Here is a 19,373-nt window from a genome sequence, read left to right as displayed (position 1 = left end):
TATGTTATTAATAAATAAAATCATCGTTTTTATAATATATATTATAAAATATATATATATATTTAAATTGTATGAGTATCATAAGAAAACCTGTTTGATTGTTTCATTAGAGAGAAACCATTGTCTTAAAGTAAAGTACCAAATGTAGTAATTCCAAAAGATATTTTTGTTATAAATTGGATACATTGCCACATGAATCGTGGAATATGCTGTAGTTAATGTTAAAAGTTGTTAAAAATTGTTGAAATAGCAGTAAATAATTTCTATTCGCATTAGCCCCAGCGTTGAACAAAAATACTTAAATAAAATTAAATACTTAATAAGGACACTTCGCCCTGTCAACCTACATTAGTTACTATACTACTGTGTGTATTACATATTATTATATTCTTATTGTTCTACACTATAACAGATTGTTTTAATAAAAATTATATAAACAAAAAAATTAGATATTTTTTGAGAATATTGTAAATTGTATAGCTTCACCGCCAATCACAAGTACAACAACTAAAAAACAGTCCATACAAGATTGGTATCATTCCAGTTTGGGTAACACGAAGAGTTCAATCTCCAATTGCACCCATAATCGAATTGGTCTTACAGAAAGAGGAGGTTCTGAATAGGTCATATGAATTAGGCGTCTTAACCGTATAAACAGGCTATTCTTAAGCTATAATTAAATGACAAAACGTGACAGGTGGCTTGTGGTGAGTGGCTAGTGGCTAGTGGTAAATAATAAAAAATTAAAGATAGTATATATTCATTAAAATATGTAAAAAATAAGGAATAAGAAACGATAATAATACGATTTAGAAAAAAAAATGTTGCATTATTGCAAACACATAAGCCCACATTTTGAGGTAAACATAAATTGCATTTAAGTATTTTTTAATATTTTCAATTATGTACGATGTTATGAGTAAATACGATGAAAACCATAAAAATAAATAAATAATTATAAAAAGTATACCTATTCATAAGTACTATGGTGAAGTCAAACAACTTTGGTAATGTGGATGTTATAGCAAGTAACAAAATCTTAGTCTTAGTGAATCATAACAAACCTGGATGAATATTATAATGTAAAAATTAAAAAAAAAATGATTTTCTCGACCCGATTTAATAAAGGCTATCCCACAAAGATTCGACAAATAAAATCATTTTTTTTTTTTAGTGAATACTTCTACGAGTGTTTTAACCAACTTATTAATTTATACTAATTTGCGCTTAAAACACCACGTTTTTTATGGCAGTTAACTTTTTTACTTTAAATTCAAGATTTTAATATAGCCATTTTAATAAGAATAATTTGCTGATAAATTTGACTGATCGATTGTCAGTTTTGGATAATTACTTTCTATGTTATTAAATGTTAACGGGACGAGGAAGGCGGTAGAGTTACAGTATCTGCACCCATACTCTACCGCACTCTACCTCCCATCCTACACTTAAAACTTAAATGACATTAAAAGGGACACCCTTTATAATAACCGACTTTCGGCTATATTGTATTGATTTTAATATGCACACACCAGGATATCCAGTGAACATGTTAAATCATTTTTCATAAGTATTGTAACGAGTGAGTACTATTAGTTATTGTCCTGTACATAAGGAACTATTAACATGTCCATCACAGTTTCATTTTTGTCGATCGACTTGCCCTATGGGACATTGGCTTATACTCTATACCAAAATTTGTACCAACAAGAATGGTCTCTAATAATTCTAAGACCGTTTTCCATTATCGGACCTAACTATTGCCACAGGGCTGTAAGTTAATAAACTTTCTCTTGATAGGAAAGGAGGTGTGGTTTTTATGAATTCAAAAGACTTTTTCAATTTAATCTTCTCCTAAAAAAAAATACCGTACATATTTTTCTGTTTAAAGCTAACTGTGTTAGGGCTTTATAAAATGTACATTTTCTTAGTGGACAATATGCTGTTATTCTTTATCTTTCTATATTTTAAACAATAATTGCAGTCTTTAACTGATACATTCGTGTAAATAATCTTAGTAAGTTCCAATGACGCACGAACCTAAAACAAACAGATACGTTATTTTTAATAAGAAACCATTTTTTTTCAAGCGCTGACGCACAGCACAAGACTCAACCGAATCCGAATCACTTGTACAAATAATCGATGTTTACTAATAGGCTGTTCTCTAGTGCAAGAGAATTTTATGACTGTTTTTCACCAATGTTGTACGTACTTTAAACTAGGACAGGTATTATACTTGTTAGTGTAGAACTCGGTGCGAAAAAAATAAAAACCAAAGCTTCATTCACAAGCAGCATTTCTTATACACGACACGTACATATTTTTATCATCACAATGCTTTTGAAAACTATTATAATGCTTTTGTTTGGCTTATGTATATGTGTTGACAATATGAACTTTTTTAAATCAAAGGTGTTTCGGAGAAAAAGATTTTGGAAAAAACCAGTGCCCGCAGCTACGACAGCCGACATTTCATCAAGGGTATGTTCTATAAAATTTAGCAATATTTAAAAGCTTCCAGTAAACCTGTTGCAATACAAATGTATAAGATTAGGTATTGTATAGTATTATATTACGAACTTTGAGTGTATTTGCCATGAGTATTTTCTAAAACTGCATTCACAGAGCAATAATATATTTTCACTCATACATGATATATAATTTGTGATATCACAAACATTTTTTCAACCATCCTCTTGCGTGTCTTTTGAATTACTGTTATTACAGTATGGATCATATTGTAAGTTAGGTTCATAAAAATGTATTTAGTTTTCACCAATAATAAAGAAACAGCGGCATAAAGATTTTTGTTTTTGGTTGTCTCATACGAAACGTTTGTTATTACTATACTTAAGAAGGCTTAAAAGGCATTATTGTAATATGATTATTTTTGGATACTGACTATTATCCAACGCGTGCTACTACAAAGATACCTAGACAATTTCAAACAAATATATAAATTACTAATACACTACAATGAGTTACAGTCATTACCAATCTTATAGTAATAATTATATAAAAAAATAACTAAACGTATAATTTTGGTATTTTTTACAGATACCGGAAACTTCTACTGCCGCGGAGGTATGTACTTATGTTCAGAAATATTTTAATGTAATATTGTTTTTTCTTCTCTCGTCCAGAACTTCCCAATTACTAAGTTTAAAATTCATTATGATAATATGATTATTTTTAAATATACTAATAATGTTGTACTATCGATGAAATATATTTATTATTCCGAAACTCTTAAAATTTCCAAATTATTATTCACAAACATAAATACTAAAACTAATTTACTACAATGGGTTACAATCATTACCAATCTCATAGTAATAATTATATAAAAAAATAACTAAACGTATAATTTTGGTATTTTTTACAGACGACGGAAACTTCTACTGCCACGGAGGTATGTACTTAAAGTTCAGAAATATTTTAATGTAATATTGTTTTTTCTTCTCTCGTCCAGAACTTCCCAATTACTAAGTTTAAAATTCATTATGATAATATGATTATTTTTAAATATACTAATAATGTTGTACTATCGATGAAATATATTTATTATTCCGAAACTCTTAAAATTTCCAAATTATTATTCACAAACATAAATACTTAAACTAATTTACTACAATGGGTTACAATCATTACCAATCTCATAGTAATAATTATATAAAAAAATAACTAAACGTATAATTTTGGTATTTTTTACAGACGACGGAAACTTCTACTGCCACGGAGGTATGTACTTAAAGTTCAGAAATATTTTAATGTAATATTGTTTTTTCTTCTCTCGTCCAGAACTTCCCAATTACTAAGTTTAAAATGCATTATGATAATATGATTATTTTTAAATATACTAATAATGTTGTACTATCAATGAAATGTATATAAATTTCATTACACTATTTATTCTATATGCCTCTATTCGTATAGATCAAAAGAGCTTTTCATTTCTGTTTTATCATTTTTCCCATATTATAATTTCCAAGTTGTGATATTAAGGGGTTTGAATGAGTCTGTAATTTAGAATTAAACGCTGTGTAGTGTTTTATGGCTAATTGGTTTATTGATTACATACCATGGGGCGAAGGAGTGTTGAGTTGGAAGGCTTGCTCCAAATTCGGATTGCATAGGCCCAAATAGACCTTAACAGGGATTTGTATATTATGATCTTAGTATGGAAAGCTAGTTTTGATTTGAGAATTGAGCGTAGTAAATGGAGACTGCTGTTTCCTTTTAGATTTTAAGTGAAAGCCCAAAGTTAATCGTTTGTCAAGCGTGACACCAAGCTGGTTGACATCCGAAGATATCGTTTTGGGTATTCCTTGGAATTGGGAAGGGAGTGGGTCGGATATCGTTTAACGTTTGTAACTAGCAGAAACGCCATTTTTGTGTTTCCCAACATTCTTTTACTTATTATCTTTATCAAGCCGTTTACGAAAAAAAATTGAATTTATTATACTAGGTGGAAGACATTTCATGGCACCCAACATGGGAAGACATATTCAAAAGGTACGATGACGAAAAAAAAGGTTCAATCTCCGATAAGACATTACAGGTGCTAATATTCGAACAATTCAACGGATTCCTTACCGTTCGCCAAGCAAATGAATATATATCTTTGATTACTGCAAAAAGTAATATTAAAAATACACAACAACGTTCTACGTAAAAATCATTCTACAATTGCTATAATTATTTTCAGAAAGCAATCGAATAGACGTCGAACAGTTCAAAAGGTTGAAACCGATAATAGATGTTTTGTCAACGGTTTGTCCAGTTTTATTATTACTCGACTATACAGGGTTATCCGTTTTTACTGTGCAATATTATAAGATTACCAAGTTCCACAAGTTCCCAAAAGGTCCATCAATGGTTGAAACTTCAATATATATATATATATATATATATTATCTAACTAACATTGCGAATAATTTGCTGAACATTTCAGATGGTCAATACACTCACACACAAAAAACCTATAGTTTAACGATACTCTCTAGTTCCATAATTATAGAAGATATGACTATTTTTGCAGTTGCCAGTCGAACTCGCCTTAAACTCTGAGACATCGATAAGATATTATTGACATGATTATATTATTGGGCTGGATACATGTAGTTTTATGTCGCCACTATCATGTCGCCATTTTCGCATTATAATTTTACTTTCAGTAAGAGATAAGATATTAGAGCTAAGTGATAAGAGATAACGTCATATCCATGATTAAAATATGTATTTCCGTGGCGCGGTTTTATTCTTGTGTTATTTTTCTGTATACTGCCATTCCGAAGGTCCCAAATTTCAACCAATATATAAGTTTAAAAAAATCATCAAATACTAAAAATAATAAATAATAATATGTAGTGGCAACTGATGAATTAATATTTTTAAAAAAATTGTTTGAAGGGACTGAAAGCAAGCGGTTTTTAGGGGGGTTCCTTAGGCATTTATTTAAAAGTGTTTTTAATACCAACTAGATACAATTTGTCCAGTATTAAAAAACTTACAGTGTACACAGACACAAAAAAAAGAACACATCATAGTAAACCAATAGTCTCTCAGCTCTGAATGTAAAATATGTCTCATAAATATTTTTTTATCCAAAATCAAATTTAAAATATTATGACTACCGATTGGAGAAAGTTATTTTTCAAACTAGAAAAAATTCGGAGTTAGATTTATTCACTCTAGAGCCTAGATCATACGCCAAATTGGATATGAATATATTTTATCTTTATCACTCATAAAATTTATTTTAAAAACTTACATAGATATGAAGTATTTTTAATTTGTATGAACTTAAGTGAATGCAATGTTAAGAAAAAAAGAAAGTTTAAGCAAGTAAAACTTTAGTAATTTTAGAAGTAACTTTCCAAAACTGGTTATCGATAAGTGAATATTTTCAGCAAATTGTTCTTAACTAAAAAGTTAATTAAATATATAAGTTATCATTTAATTTTAAAAATTTGATGGAGTTCCGGGAAAAATAAAAACTGTAATGTTGTCTACTATTGTAAAACAACATAAACTGAAGAGATTTGAAATCCTGCCGGGGCGCGACTACAGGTCAGCCCACATTTTACTCATTGGTACACTAAAGGTTAAAGGTTAGGTTGGTTTAATGTTGTGAGGTGAAAGAAAGAGCGAACAAGAAAATCAGCTCAAGACAAAGATAGTGGGAATGAGCTTTGTTTGTCAGTGTGATCTTCAAGGCTTTAGGCTAGAAAAAGAAGAAAGAGTCTCGAAAGGAAAAATACTACAAAATTGATGTGTATCACCCACAATGAATCACCCTGCTTACATTTTTTTTTCAACTTAACCTTACCAAAAATGTCATTATTAAATTTCTATATTATGCGCTTTTTATATTGTTGCAGAGAGAAAAAATTCAGGAGAACGAGCAAGCCCCACTAGACTCTATTCCGAAAAGTACTTTCGAGGAAGAAATAGTGGCTGGCTTTTACGTACTGTTCAAAAATAGGAGAGAAATTTCAGAAGTATTCAAACTTGTTGGTCATGACCCTAGTAATAAACTTATTTACCTATTGAAATTCGTTTTAAAATTAACCACCAATTTTTTTTTAGAAACTGATTCGATTAAACCGATACAGTTGGCCCATGTAAAAAATATGTTGATGTCTTCGTTAAGAGTTAGTAGTTATGATTAATAATATTATTTTTACTTTATCAGTATGACTGATCATGCTACTAGGTGGAAAGATGATATTCCGAGCTTTGTCCATAAAAATTGGCAACAACAAACTTTTCACTTTTGCCTAAAACATATTTAGGTATCAAACTTTTTTTGTTATTTTCGTGGTGAATTGTTTTTTTTTCTTTAAATGTTATCTACTTTATAACCCAGCTAAATATTTTAATTCTCAAGGGGTATAAAAAGAGTGGATTAGTGTAAAAATTAAACCTTATCGAATCATTATTACCCAATTTTCGTTATAACTTTTAATATAATGAGTTTTTATTTAATACTTAAGCTGCAGACATTTTATGATGGATTTAAAGAAACCGACAAAAACCACGATGGCTTCGTTGACGCAGAGGAGATGAAGAGTTTACTTGGAGGAGTTGACAAATCATACGATGATTTAAAAGCAGCCGAACAAGCTATCAGGAACCATGATAAAAACGGCAAATACTTAAGCACAGCATTGCAGTTGAAATTGTTATTGATTAATATTTAATTTCTTCCAGGCGACGGTTTGCTTGATGTTGCTGAATATATAGCAGCGGTAAGTGCACCCTTGGACGATGATGAGATCTTCATGCTTGAATTTAATACTCCACGCATAACTAGAGAAAAACTCCAGACACTCGTTAATAATTTATACGGTCAAGAACTTAAAGAAGCAGATTTGGATTTAGTAGATCCTAATCATGAAAATAGTATATCATACCAAGGTATAATATTATTTTTCTAAATCTATGCAATTTTTAGCTTGGATGCGGAGCGGAGAAGTTATTGTGTTTAAAATGATGTCTTTTTTTTGTGTCGGGACCCACGGTATTTTCTTGTTTAATTTAATATTTGGCCTAATAAAGTATCGTTCAGGTAAAAGTTTCTGATCTAAAGAGTAGTTACACAAAGAAATCTCTTCAGTGGTTTATAATATATTGTGGGTTCAGTCTGGACCAACAAACATTTTTTTTTCAAAATTATAACACATAGTTGTAAGTACAATAATTTCTCAACTCCACATCGAAGCCAAAAACTGTTTTATCTAACTTTCAAGAACATATTTACATGTTGAGACTGTGCAATCAATTTAGAAAAGTTACTTTTTTTTATTTAAGGTAAATGTATATGATTTAAATTAAACAAAATGTATATAAAATAATTTTTTATTTTTATTATTGATATAGTCGTGGGGAGGTTTTAAATGGAAGTTAAGGTTTCAAACCACATTATGAAAAATGCATAACGACACAAGTATAGACTAATAAAATTTCATTGAAAAATATTACACAACAAATGTGTACTAACAGTTCTGAATACTATTGTATACAATTGTGACCATAATACCATTAATTGAAACTTTTAATTTTTATTTATTGCAAGACCAAACGTGTTTTTAAAAACTTATATTTGTTTTAGATATGGATCGTTTATGCTTACAAATGAGTCTGCCACGACGTCGGAAAGGAAAAGATCCAGTAGACAATTAGTGCAGATAAACGGTTATAAATAATCAATAGATTATTTTTTTGTTTTGTTTAACTGCTGAAAATGTTTTAAATAAAATACACGTAATAAAGTATATTTTGTTTGTATATTTTTCAATTTTTCTATTATACTTTCATGCATACAAATTGGTCCTTCATATTTTATGTTAATAACTCAAAAAGTTTATAACCAAACCTAATATTAATTTAATATGACTTTATAAGTTCCCTGAAAATACTATTATTTTTAAACTTGGTTACCGAAAGCAATTTTAGAAGATTAATCGTCGAGTCGGCAAGACGTGCGTTAGCTATAGTATATTTTTCAATAGTATTAACCGTGAAACCGCTGTTAAGTACTAAAGAACACATTGGTCACACCTTTCACGACAAAATAAATAATAATTCACGTTGGGTTAATTAATTTTCTTAAGTTTTAAGAACATAATTTTCATATTTTAGGTCTAACTTAACAATGTTTATCTTATTCTTGGCTGCTTACAAGTCATTTAGGTCCATTGCCGCAACTATCAAATGCCTCTATCATTCGTCAATTGTTCTTAATTGTCTACTCCTAACAGTGATAAATCTTCAGCTATCCTGGCCAACCCAATGGTACCTTCTTACCTCCGTACATGCCCAGCCCACCGTTTTTTAGTAGAGTGGTTTTTCCTAAAAGCACGACCAGTATGTTTGTTCGGTTGTCTGGATGAACTGATTGAAATTAGTAGATTTCAACCCGGACGTCTAAGATTTGCATATTTTATGTAGCTAGCTGAACTCGATATGAAGTAAATGAGATCTCAATCTCAAAAGTATTACAAATCATAATGAATATCGCTTGAACACGTCATGTTTGCGGTTATTAGTCGACGTATACCTTATGCCTCATGAGTCTGTTAAGAGCCTTCTTTGGTTATGTTACTGTATGTTTTGTGCCAATTGGGTGAATTTTTTTTAATTTTATCAGAAATTTTTTGTGAACTTTAAACTCATACCCACTCCGGTGTGGACTCTTTCGTGACGTATCGTACAGAATTGTGGCCAGACATGGCAAAGTTTTATGTTAGATTACTTGAAACTATTTTTGTCGCAAAAAATTAATTGCTACGGTTACATTCGCATCATTTAGTTTTGACATGTGCCGAATATTTGTCAGCAGCGTTTTTTTTATGAACGTACTTCTAATATGACCGCTGTCGAATCGCACTTACCATTGCCACATCACCCAAACCGATGGCCATTATAGTTTTTATGTTTCACCGTCATACCGCACACGACGTGACCGAGGTACATAATAATAATATTATTATCGTGGCGTGACCGATAATAATAGCAGAGCACATTTTCAACCGCGGTCCGGTCGGTATTAACGTTGCACGATGATTATTTATTACACAATCGACAAAATAAAAATGAATATATTTTAATATATTATATTAATATGATTCTTGTATAAACGTTAAACGCAACATTTTTTTTTTTGTAAATGGGCGGTATAAAATAATTATTAAACGCGCACGAGTTGTGAGCACAGGGAACCCGAAACGACGTCGCGTGGTTATTTTAGTGTTTTAAAAATAACCATAATTGTTTCTGGGAACTCTTCTGTGGGGTTTCTCCGGTATCGGATAACGCGGTAATACTATTAAAAACCCGGTGGGACACCGGACGGATGAATTTTTCGCTGAAAATATTTTTAATTGACAACTTGTATTCAAATGTCCGTTGACCGTGGTAAGGAAAATTAATTACGAACGCCGTTCGTCGAAATGGAATTTAATAAAAAAAAAAAATAATAATAATAGTAAAAAATCCGTCCAACGAAGATAACGAGGCAAAGCCGGTAATCTCATCGGTTCGGAGCCGGTAATAAATTTGCGTTTTTTATTTTAATATTACAAAGAATTCGGTAGAAAAAATATTATATAAATACACATTATTCTCGTCGAACGGAGAAACTAACGAATTCGAAACTTAGTGTAGGTACGCCTTCATTTGACTTTGAGGCCGTGTCCGTTAGTAAAGTTTGAAATATATTAGTTACGATATACTTAAATGGGTCTAAGGTTTAGCAGCAGTAAAACAGTGTAGAGTATGACTTTGAAGGGGTTGAACAAAAAGACCACTGAGTAAGGTGTGCAACGGGGATAGAAGATGAATAAAGATGGAGAGTTGCAACTTGCAGACTTAAGCATTTAGAATCTGTGGTTTAAAAAAAATGCTGACTTTTAAGAAGATATGAGTAAAATATAGAATGAATGTAGAACCGAAGAGATTTAGTGAAAGGCTAAAAAAAAATGCCGGATCATACTTTAACGCGATAGGAGAAAAGCAAATGTGGGTGACCGAAGATGTGAGACAAAGGCGAGGAAGATTGAGATATCATTTTTTTCCTTGAGTTCCTTTTCCGCCTACACTGGGTCTGTCTTGCTGGTCAAATTTTTCCACTTTTGTCTATTTACTGCATCCTTTCCCACTATCTTCCTCACACTACTATTGCGTCTGCTTGCACCCAATCTATTAATTGCTTTTTTGGTTTTTCTTGATCTGATTTCCATTATCTAGTTGTAACTGTTGGATCCGAAACTTTATAACGTGATCGTCTCATCTATCAGGTAGCAGCAGGTCTCAAAAAATTTAAAAATGTTTACTTTAATTAATTCAAAATTGTTGTGTGACGGCATCTCTATTATTTTGTATAGTAACTACCTAACGTTGCCTGCTAACCTGTATTTTCTCGATCTTTCAGCCAGAACAGATCATTCCACGCGGGTCAGTTCCAAAAAAACAAGTCATGTATTCTGTTTTAACCATGTATCATATTTAAAGTAAAGTGCCCTTCACAATACAGCCCACCATGTTGCAGATCATTTAAGTGATTGACACTTATCTAGATTCTAGATCGTATGTAAAACTCAATGCTTTTATGTCCATTCCAAAGTCAAACAAATAAGTTACAGAGCTTGTGACTAGGTCGACTCTGAAAAACACATATGTATCATTTATAAACCGATACACGAGCCAATATCGGTGTGGTTTATACAAGGAATGATTTGGTATTGAATAATAAGATGCCCCTCCTCCATCTTTGCAATGATCATTGACTGTACAAAACTCGGCTTATCCTTTCCAAATTTTTTATCACATCTGTATGCATGAAATTCCACCTAATATGTGAAACGTGAAACATTTCGAACGGAACCGATGAAAAAAATATGACAACCTGACAAGTATCATAATAATTTATTTTTCAAGAGAACCATTCGCTCCATCAGTGGCATAATATATATTGAAACAATATACGCATGACGTACACGGTATTTTGCTTATACACGAGTTAAATCAATACAGAAATACAGTAGGAATTTTTATTAAGAATGCATTAACAAAGTGTTTTTCGATTATTTTCACCCGAAATTCCGGAACCTAAGCCTCTTACAAAATACAATATTAATCCGGCATAAGTATCAAACTATCAAGTATACCCGTTGAGCTGTTTAATTATTATGAACGCGGTATCGCAACAAAATTAGAATAAGCCCGAGCACGTGCCACTGGATATCGTTATTAAGACTACTCGTTATCTCGAGTGTAAAATCTAAATGAAATCTCTTTGTTTTAATTTTTATTAGATTTTTGTTTTGAATATATTACCTACAGCTCGTCACCCGACAATGCTATCAACTAGGCAATTTGCATAATGTAAACTCGTTATAATTAGTTTTATCGCGGCAGCGAAAAAAAAAAAGAAGATAATAATAATATTAAAATTAAAATAATGATGTCGAAAAACTCTAAAAGAAAATATACAACACGGCGGGAAATTAAGAAACAAATCAACGTCAGAAGAGATCTGAAGTTACCATAGAGAAATGGATGAAAAAAGTACTTCTTCATTAAATTGCAAACCAGGAAATTAAATGTCGAAAACAATTTTTTCTCTTTTTGAGTAAGATGTAATATTATTCAAATTTTTAACTATCAATTAAAATATTTCTTGAAAACGTTATGAAACTTTGAAATCCCGGAAAATTAAAAAATACATGCCCTTAAAAAAAAGAAATAAAAATTAGTTATTTTCTAGCTTTAATTTAAAAACTGCAACCGAAAAAAGAAAAAAACAGTCCACATTTTTCTAGTAAGGCTATTTTATTTAAGTATAAGTATTTTTTCAATTTTAATTTGTTTAATGGTAGTGTTTTATTAAAAGAAAGCGATCAAGAATAAATAAGAATATTTTTAAGACACTTTTCACCTTTTTAAAATCAACTCAGTAAGTCCGGACCCAAAATAAAAATACATCATTATAAAACCAATACCTTCTCAGCTCCGAATTGAAAGGCTGATTATTAACTTAAAGAAAACTATATTTTTATAAATTTGTTTCGCATAAAAAATATTATTAAGACCTTTGTTAGCTTCAGTGTGAAGCAATAAGGTTTTACAATAATGTAACTTTTATTTGTAACATTTTTGAGAATATGTGGTTACTATGTTCAAACCAATTCACTCTAGACTGAGCAAACTATAAACCAGCACAGTAAGTACAGTGTTTACAAATTATCATGAAAATATTTAATTGAAAGTGATTTTATCCTAGTAAGCCAGTACAATGGGGTCAAAGAATAGTGGTGACAGGACTATAGGAATTATTATAAAAAAAAAATGTGATAAAATCAATACAAATTTGAAAAAAATGTTTACACAAATAATAAATTGATGATAAAAGATATGTAACTATTATACTGAATAGTCTAAAGATAAATCTCAATAACACTATGATAACTACTTCTTATATCGTTACAATTACAGCCAAAAACACACTTGCCAAAAATTGTAAAACGTGTAAGCAACGATAATAGTTTACAGCACATGTTTGGAATAAAAGAATATAAACATAACCGTTAAAAGTGCAAAACATTTGAGATTTTTAAAACATTTGTGTACTTATAGCATACGTATTCCATATGCGATATCTTGTATTCAACAAATTGTTCTTAAAAGAATAAACGCTTAAGTCAATAGATTTATTGTTTATTTTAGTAAAATACATAGTTATTGTTGATAGGTAGCCGTACAATTTACAAAAATACCAAATAATTCAGAAAATTATAAAGAATTAAATATCCTTAATTCCAATTAAAATAACATAAACACCACTAATTATAAAATTTATTAATTTACAAACAAAAAAAAGTATATAACAAAAAAGTAAAATAAAGATTATTATCTTACATCTTAAGAGTATTCCATTAATTGTATTCAAACAAAACTAAAATATCATATACATTATTTTTATTAAAATTAGAATATATTCTTAAAACAAATTCTTAATAAATGGATTATAATGTTCAATCAGTTAACATCACTCCTAATTGTACTGTTGGTCTAGTTAGTTTAATAAATATTGATATTGTCATGTTAATTCACCGACTCATTTAATTCTGTCATTTAAAATGTGTTTCCATGTTTTTTTAATTCCTGCTTTAGCTAACCCACTACCTAGTTTGTTATTATCCAGGTTCTTAAGTATAGATACTAATTTGTTTAGTCCGAGATCGTAATAATCATTATTCACGACCGTTTTATTAAAAAACTTAAGATAACCATTGATGAGTGAATAAAATTCTTTTAGATAGTGTGACTTGTCGTGAAGGACAAAATTATTAAATATAATGTACTGCTTGAATAAATCTTCAAAAGTCACCACTTTTTCCATGATAACACAAGACCTATGTATTTTTTTTGTTCATACTTTTTTTACTGATTGTTCTATTAAAGAAGATATTGTAAAACTGATTGGTACTAGTATGTTTTCGTTAATAATATCAGCTTCTTTAATAAAGACTTCGTTTGGATGTAAATTAATTAATTTTTTTAGAACTAATTCTATTTGAATTGCAAGCCGACAAATGGTATAGCTATGATAAAACCGTCTAATCTTTGGAACCACTTTTATAAGTACCAAGCCATTTACAATGTGGTTCATCATAGAAATCGAAGCTTTGATAGAGTCATAAACCTTAGTCATACAATAAGCGAAGTCCAACTGCTTTTTGTTCTTACCCATTATATTTTTATCACAGCTTTTCCATAAACCATGTAAAATAGTTCAAAATTCTCGTAAGCTATGTAAGTATCTGCTGTCCAATATTAGCTTTAACAGTCACACTTTTTCGGCGTAGTTTTCTTTAGTAATCTCTTCATTTGTTAATTGATCAACATTCAACTTACCAATTGATATATGGTTCATCTCTAGGTTTCCTAATTCGCTCCAACCTTCTCTCGTATTTAAAACACCAATCAACTCCGTCCATTGATTGTCAGGTATTTCATATGCCACAATGGAATTTGGGTCAAAAATGCAAAAAGCATACAAAACTATGAATAACAGTTTGTTATACATTTTCTCGTACAATATAAAATAACAACAACAGTATAACCTTAAGATTCCGAAGTTAATTGTGTACTCATAGTATATGTATTTAATATGCGTTTGAAAAGTAAATAACATATTTTCATCGAACTATTCGCAGTTATCACATTTATAGTTTATTACGTAGATTGTAATAGGTAGATACGTAGATAACAATAAATTATAATATTTGGTATGAATAGTTTTTTATAAATATCACCTATATAAATCTATAAAGTTTGTCTGTTCGCAGACAAGTCGTCTGATATTTATTTTATTCCTCATATAATCATAGCAAAACTAAGAATGTAGAAAAACATTTTAACTTTACCTAGCGTTAAACCATAAAATTGTTGTTGATTGTGTTTATATTTTTAAATTGAATTGAAGACTTAAAAACTGGCCAAATTAGTAAAGTACTTTTTTTAGTTACAGCTTTCAATATTAGCCTATAACAGATGCTCTTATTAGTTTAACAAACAAGGATAAAATTGCTCAATCTAGCGATTCACAAAATGATTTTTAAGTTCGATATGTCAAATATTTTAAATTGTATATAAACAAGTTTTTGATTTACATAGAAATCATTTTTAGCACAAGATTAGCTTTTAGGGGTCGCTGCAATATTTGAATCAAATTATTTATCTAGTGATATGTGTTTAGCTTAACTATTGCACAATAATGCCCTTCCATAAGAACGTGTTAAAGCAATCACGGATTGAAGTATAGCTAAATTAATTGAACGTTAAGTATGACAAAATAGTTTTCTAAAAATATTGGGGATTTCAAAAACATTTGTGTATTTATAACATACGCCTTTCACATGCGATATCTTGTTTTCAACGAATTGTTCTTAAGAGGAAAACGCTTAAGTCGATAGATACATTTTTTATTTTAGTAAAACATACGATTATTATTGTTAGGTAACCGTACAAATTATACATAAATTATATATATATTTACCGTACAAATTATATAAAACCAACAATAAATTAAGAAACTATAAATAGAGCTTAAATGTCCGCAGTACCAAGTGAGGTAGCATAAACATCACTAATTATAAAATTTAGCAATTCACAAACAAAGAAATACATATAGAAAAATAAGAAAATAATGATTATTTTTATACATCTTAAGAATAGTCCATTAATTGTAATACAATAAAACTAATATATCGCAAACATTTTTTTATACTAAAATTAGAGTATATTCTATTAACGAATTCTTAATAAATGGATTCTAAAGTTCAACCAGTTAACATCACTCCTAATTGTACGGCTGGTCTAGTAAGTTTGGTAATTTTAAAATTGTCAGGTTAATACACCAGCACTATTAATTCTATGATCTAATATTTTTTTCCAATTTTCTTTAGTTTCTGCTTTAGTAAACCCACGTTTATGTTTGGGCAGGCTCTTGACTACAGATTCCAATGTGTGTAATCCGAGATCGTAATAATCATTATTTACTACAGTATTATAAAAAAACTTGAGATAGTCATTGATGACTGAGTAAAAATCTTTTAGATAATATGACTTATCAAGATAGACAAAATTATTAAAATTGATGTACTGATTAAATAAATCTTCAAAAGTCACTGGTTTTTCCATGATAACAAAACACTTATTCATTATTCTCCCAGATACTATTTTTACTGATTGTTCTATTAAAGAAGATATTGTAAAACTCATTGGTACTAGTATGTTTTCGTTAATAATATCAGCTTCTTTAATTAATACTTCGTTTGGATGTAAATTAATGAATTTTTTTAGAACTAATTCTAATTGAATTGCAAGCCGACAAACTCCATTGCTATAATAAAGTTTACGCTTTGGAATCATTTCTATGAATATTAAGCCGTTTACAATGATGTTAATCATCTGAATCGAAGCTTTGATCGAGTCATAAACTTTAGTCATACAGTTAGCAAAATCCAAATCATTCTTATCCTTCATATATTGATTACAGCTTTGCCAGAAACCATGTAAAATAGTCCAAAATTCTCTTAATCTATGTAAGTATCTGTTGTCCAGTATTAGTTTTAACAGTCGTACTTTTTCGGAGTAGTTGTCTCTATTAAACTCTTCTTTTGTTATTTGATCAACACTCAACTTACCAATTGATTTATGGTTAATCTCTAGGTTCCCTAATTCGCTCCAGCCTTCTCTCGTACGAATATAATTTAAAACACCAATCAACGCCGTCCATTGGTCGTCAGTTACTACATATGCCACAATGGATTTTGGGGCAATAATGTAAAAAGCATAAAAAACTATGAATAACAGTTTGTAATACATTTTCTCGTACAATATAAAATAACAACTACAGTACTAACTAAGGATTTCGAAGTTATTTGTGTTCTTAATATGTATGTGTATTTAGTATGCGTTTAAAAAGTAAATAACATATGTTCATTGAACTGTTCGCAGATAAGTCGTCCGATATTTATTTTATTTTACAAATAATCATAGCAAAACTAATAATGTAGAAAAACATTTTAACTTTACTTGGCGTTATAAACCATACTTTATTTGTTGATTGTATTACATTTTTTAAATTGAATCAAAGCCTTAAAAACTGGCCAAATTAAAGAAGTACTTTTTTAGTTACAGCTCCAAATATTAGCCTATACGAGATGCTTTTATTAGTTTAACAAAAAAGGATCAAATTGTTTATTACCCAATCTCGCGATTAGAAAAATAAGATTAAAGTTTGATATGTCAAATTGTATACAATTTATTGATTTACATAGAAACAATTTTCAGCACAAGATTAGCTCTTAGTGGGTTCTGCAATATTTGAATCAAATTATTTATCTAGTGATAAATGTATAGCTTAATTATTGCACAATAATGCCCTTCCATAAGAACGTGTTAAATCAATCATGGATTAAATTATTATGTGCTTCATATTCAAATATATCCATAAAATGAAATTATATACCTTACCTTAGAATATAGCAGCTAAATTTACTGAAAATAAATATGATTCGACATTTAATATTGCATTGATGGAAGCCATCTAGACTTAAGTTTATAATTACCTTGTTTAAATGCACAACAAAAACCGATTTACTGTAATGCGTAAATCTGTTTTAACAATTCGTTTTTTAGTAATAACAAACAAAATTTGTTATTGCTAAAACGTTTGTGTACTTATAACATACGTCTTCAATATGCTGCGATATCTTGTTTTCAACGAATTGTTCTTAAACAAGAATAAACTTAAGTCGATAAATAAATGTTTTATTTTAGTAAAACATAGGTTATTTTTGTTATGTAGTTGTATAAGTTATAAAACTAACAATCAATTCAGAAAACTATAATGGTTTAGTACCAAGTGACATTGCATAAACGACACTAACTATGATGTATTCACGAAAAAATCAAAAATACATAACGAAAAAATACAGAAATAAAATGTCATTTTTATACCTCTACTTAAAAATAAACCATGAATTGTATTCAAACAAAACTAAAATATCAAATACATTTTAGCTTCGATGTAAAGGAGAAATGCTACTGGTTTTATAATTATGCGGGCTTTTTTTTTTTGAAATTAGTATATAATCTTAAAAAGATTTCTTGAAAAAATTTAACTTTAAGTGACCACGGCTAATTTTTTGGCAGGTCTATTTAGTTTAGTGAATGACTTTTAATAACAATAATTGTCCTGTTAATTTACCGGTAATTTTAATATTCTACGGCCTAACATTTAAGTTCCTACTCTGGTATACCCACGAAGCAGTTTTTTATTGGGCAGGTTGTAAGCTACTGGTCCCAGTTTGTTAAGTCCGAAATCGTATTAATCATTATTGATTATAATTTTATAATATAACGGGTACGGTGTGGCGCAGTGGATACCGCAGCTGCCGCAAGGCGCCTGAGGTTAAGCTGCGACCGGTACCGCTTGATCTCGGATGGGTGACCACCCGGGTTTTTAGCGGCAAACCACGCCAATAGGCCGGCCGGTGAGGACCAAGTTAGCTATAATCCCGGTCAATAAGTCCACACGACATTATTATTATAATTTTATAAAAAAAAATGAGAGAGTCATTAAAGACTAAATGAAAATCTTTTAGATATTGTTACTTATCATTATGGCAACATTACTAAAATTGATGATTAATTAAATAAATTTTCAAAAATCATCACTTTTTCCTTGATACCACAAGATCAATTTACTGATTTCCTACATTTTTTTTTACTGATTATTTTATTAAAATATTTCTTTTAATACTCACATATACGAGTAAGTTTTCGTTAACAATAATATCTTCCTTAATAAATACTTCGTTTGGATGTAATTTAATAAAATCTTCTATAGAAAATAAAATTTGAATTGCAAGCTGACTAGTTCTATAGTTATAATAAAACATTTTGGTATTTAGAGTCCTGTCTACTAATACCAAGCCGTTTACAATGGGGTTCATCGTAGGAATTGAATCTCTGATCGAGTCATAAACCTTCATCATACAATTAGTAAAGCCCAACTTCTTTTTGTATTTACCCGTCATATTTTTATTACAGTTTTTCCAGATACCATGTAAAATAATCTAAAGTTCCCTTAATCTTTGTAAGTATCTGCTGTCCAATATTAGCTTTAACAGTCGCACTTTTACAGCATAGTTTTCTCTATTAAACTCTTCTTTTGTTATTTGATCAACATTCAACTTACCAATTGTTATATGGTTAATTTCTAGGTTTCCTAATTTCCTCTAACCTTCTCTTGTACTAATGTCATTGAAAACTTCAATCAACTCTGCTCTTTT

The 19,373-nt window shown here is 29.7% G+C and overlaps 1 protein-coding gene across 3 annotated transcripts; it reads left to right on the top strand.

The window, feature by feature from the left end:
- The first annotated feature begins 2,190 nt into the window (after nt 1-2,190).
- LOC126836974 (uncharacterized) lies at nt 2,191-8,295 on the top strand. Of its 3 annotated transcripts, XM_050570694.1 has the most exons (11): nt 2,191-2,484; nt 3,061-3,087; nt 3,389-3,415; nt 3,718-3,744; nt 4,472-4,643; nt 4,712-4,776; nt 6,387-6,534; nt 6,595-6,659; nt 7,002-7,155; nt 7,219-7,425; nt 8,120-8,295. In XM_050570694.1, exons 1-11 carry the CDS (start codon nt 2,338-2,340, stop codon nt 8,188-8,190), a joined length of 1,110 nt encoding a protein of 369 aa, XP_050426651.1. In that variant the 5' UTR covers nt 2,191-2,337; the 3' UTR covers nt 8,191-8,295. The 3 variants fall into 3 exon arrangements, with proteins under 3 accessions (XP_050426651.1, XP_050426653.1, XP_050426652.1); XM_050570696.1 differs by lacking the exon at nt 3,389-3,415; XM_050570695.1 differs by lacking the exon at nt 3,718-3,744.
- The last annotated feature ends 11,078 nt before the right edge of the window (nt 8,296-19,373 follow it).

The sequence above is a fragment of the Adelges cooleyi genome, unplaced genomic scaffold, assembly GCF_023614345.1.
Source record: "Adelges cooleyi isolate 19-005CV unplaced genomic scaffold, UGA_ACOO_1.1 ACOO_flye_CR_arks_rails_tigmint_CR_PRNA_247, whole genome shotgun sequence".
Lineage (NCBI taxonomy): Eukaryota > Metazoa > Arthropoda > Insecta > Hemiptera > Adelgidae > Adelges > Adelges cooleyi.
Note: the sequence above shows the minus strand (reverse complement) of the source record. Positions and strands in the feature narration are given on the sequence as shown.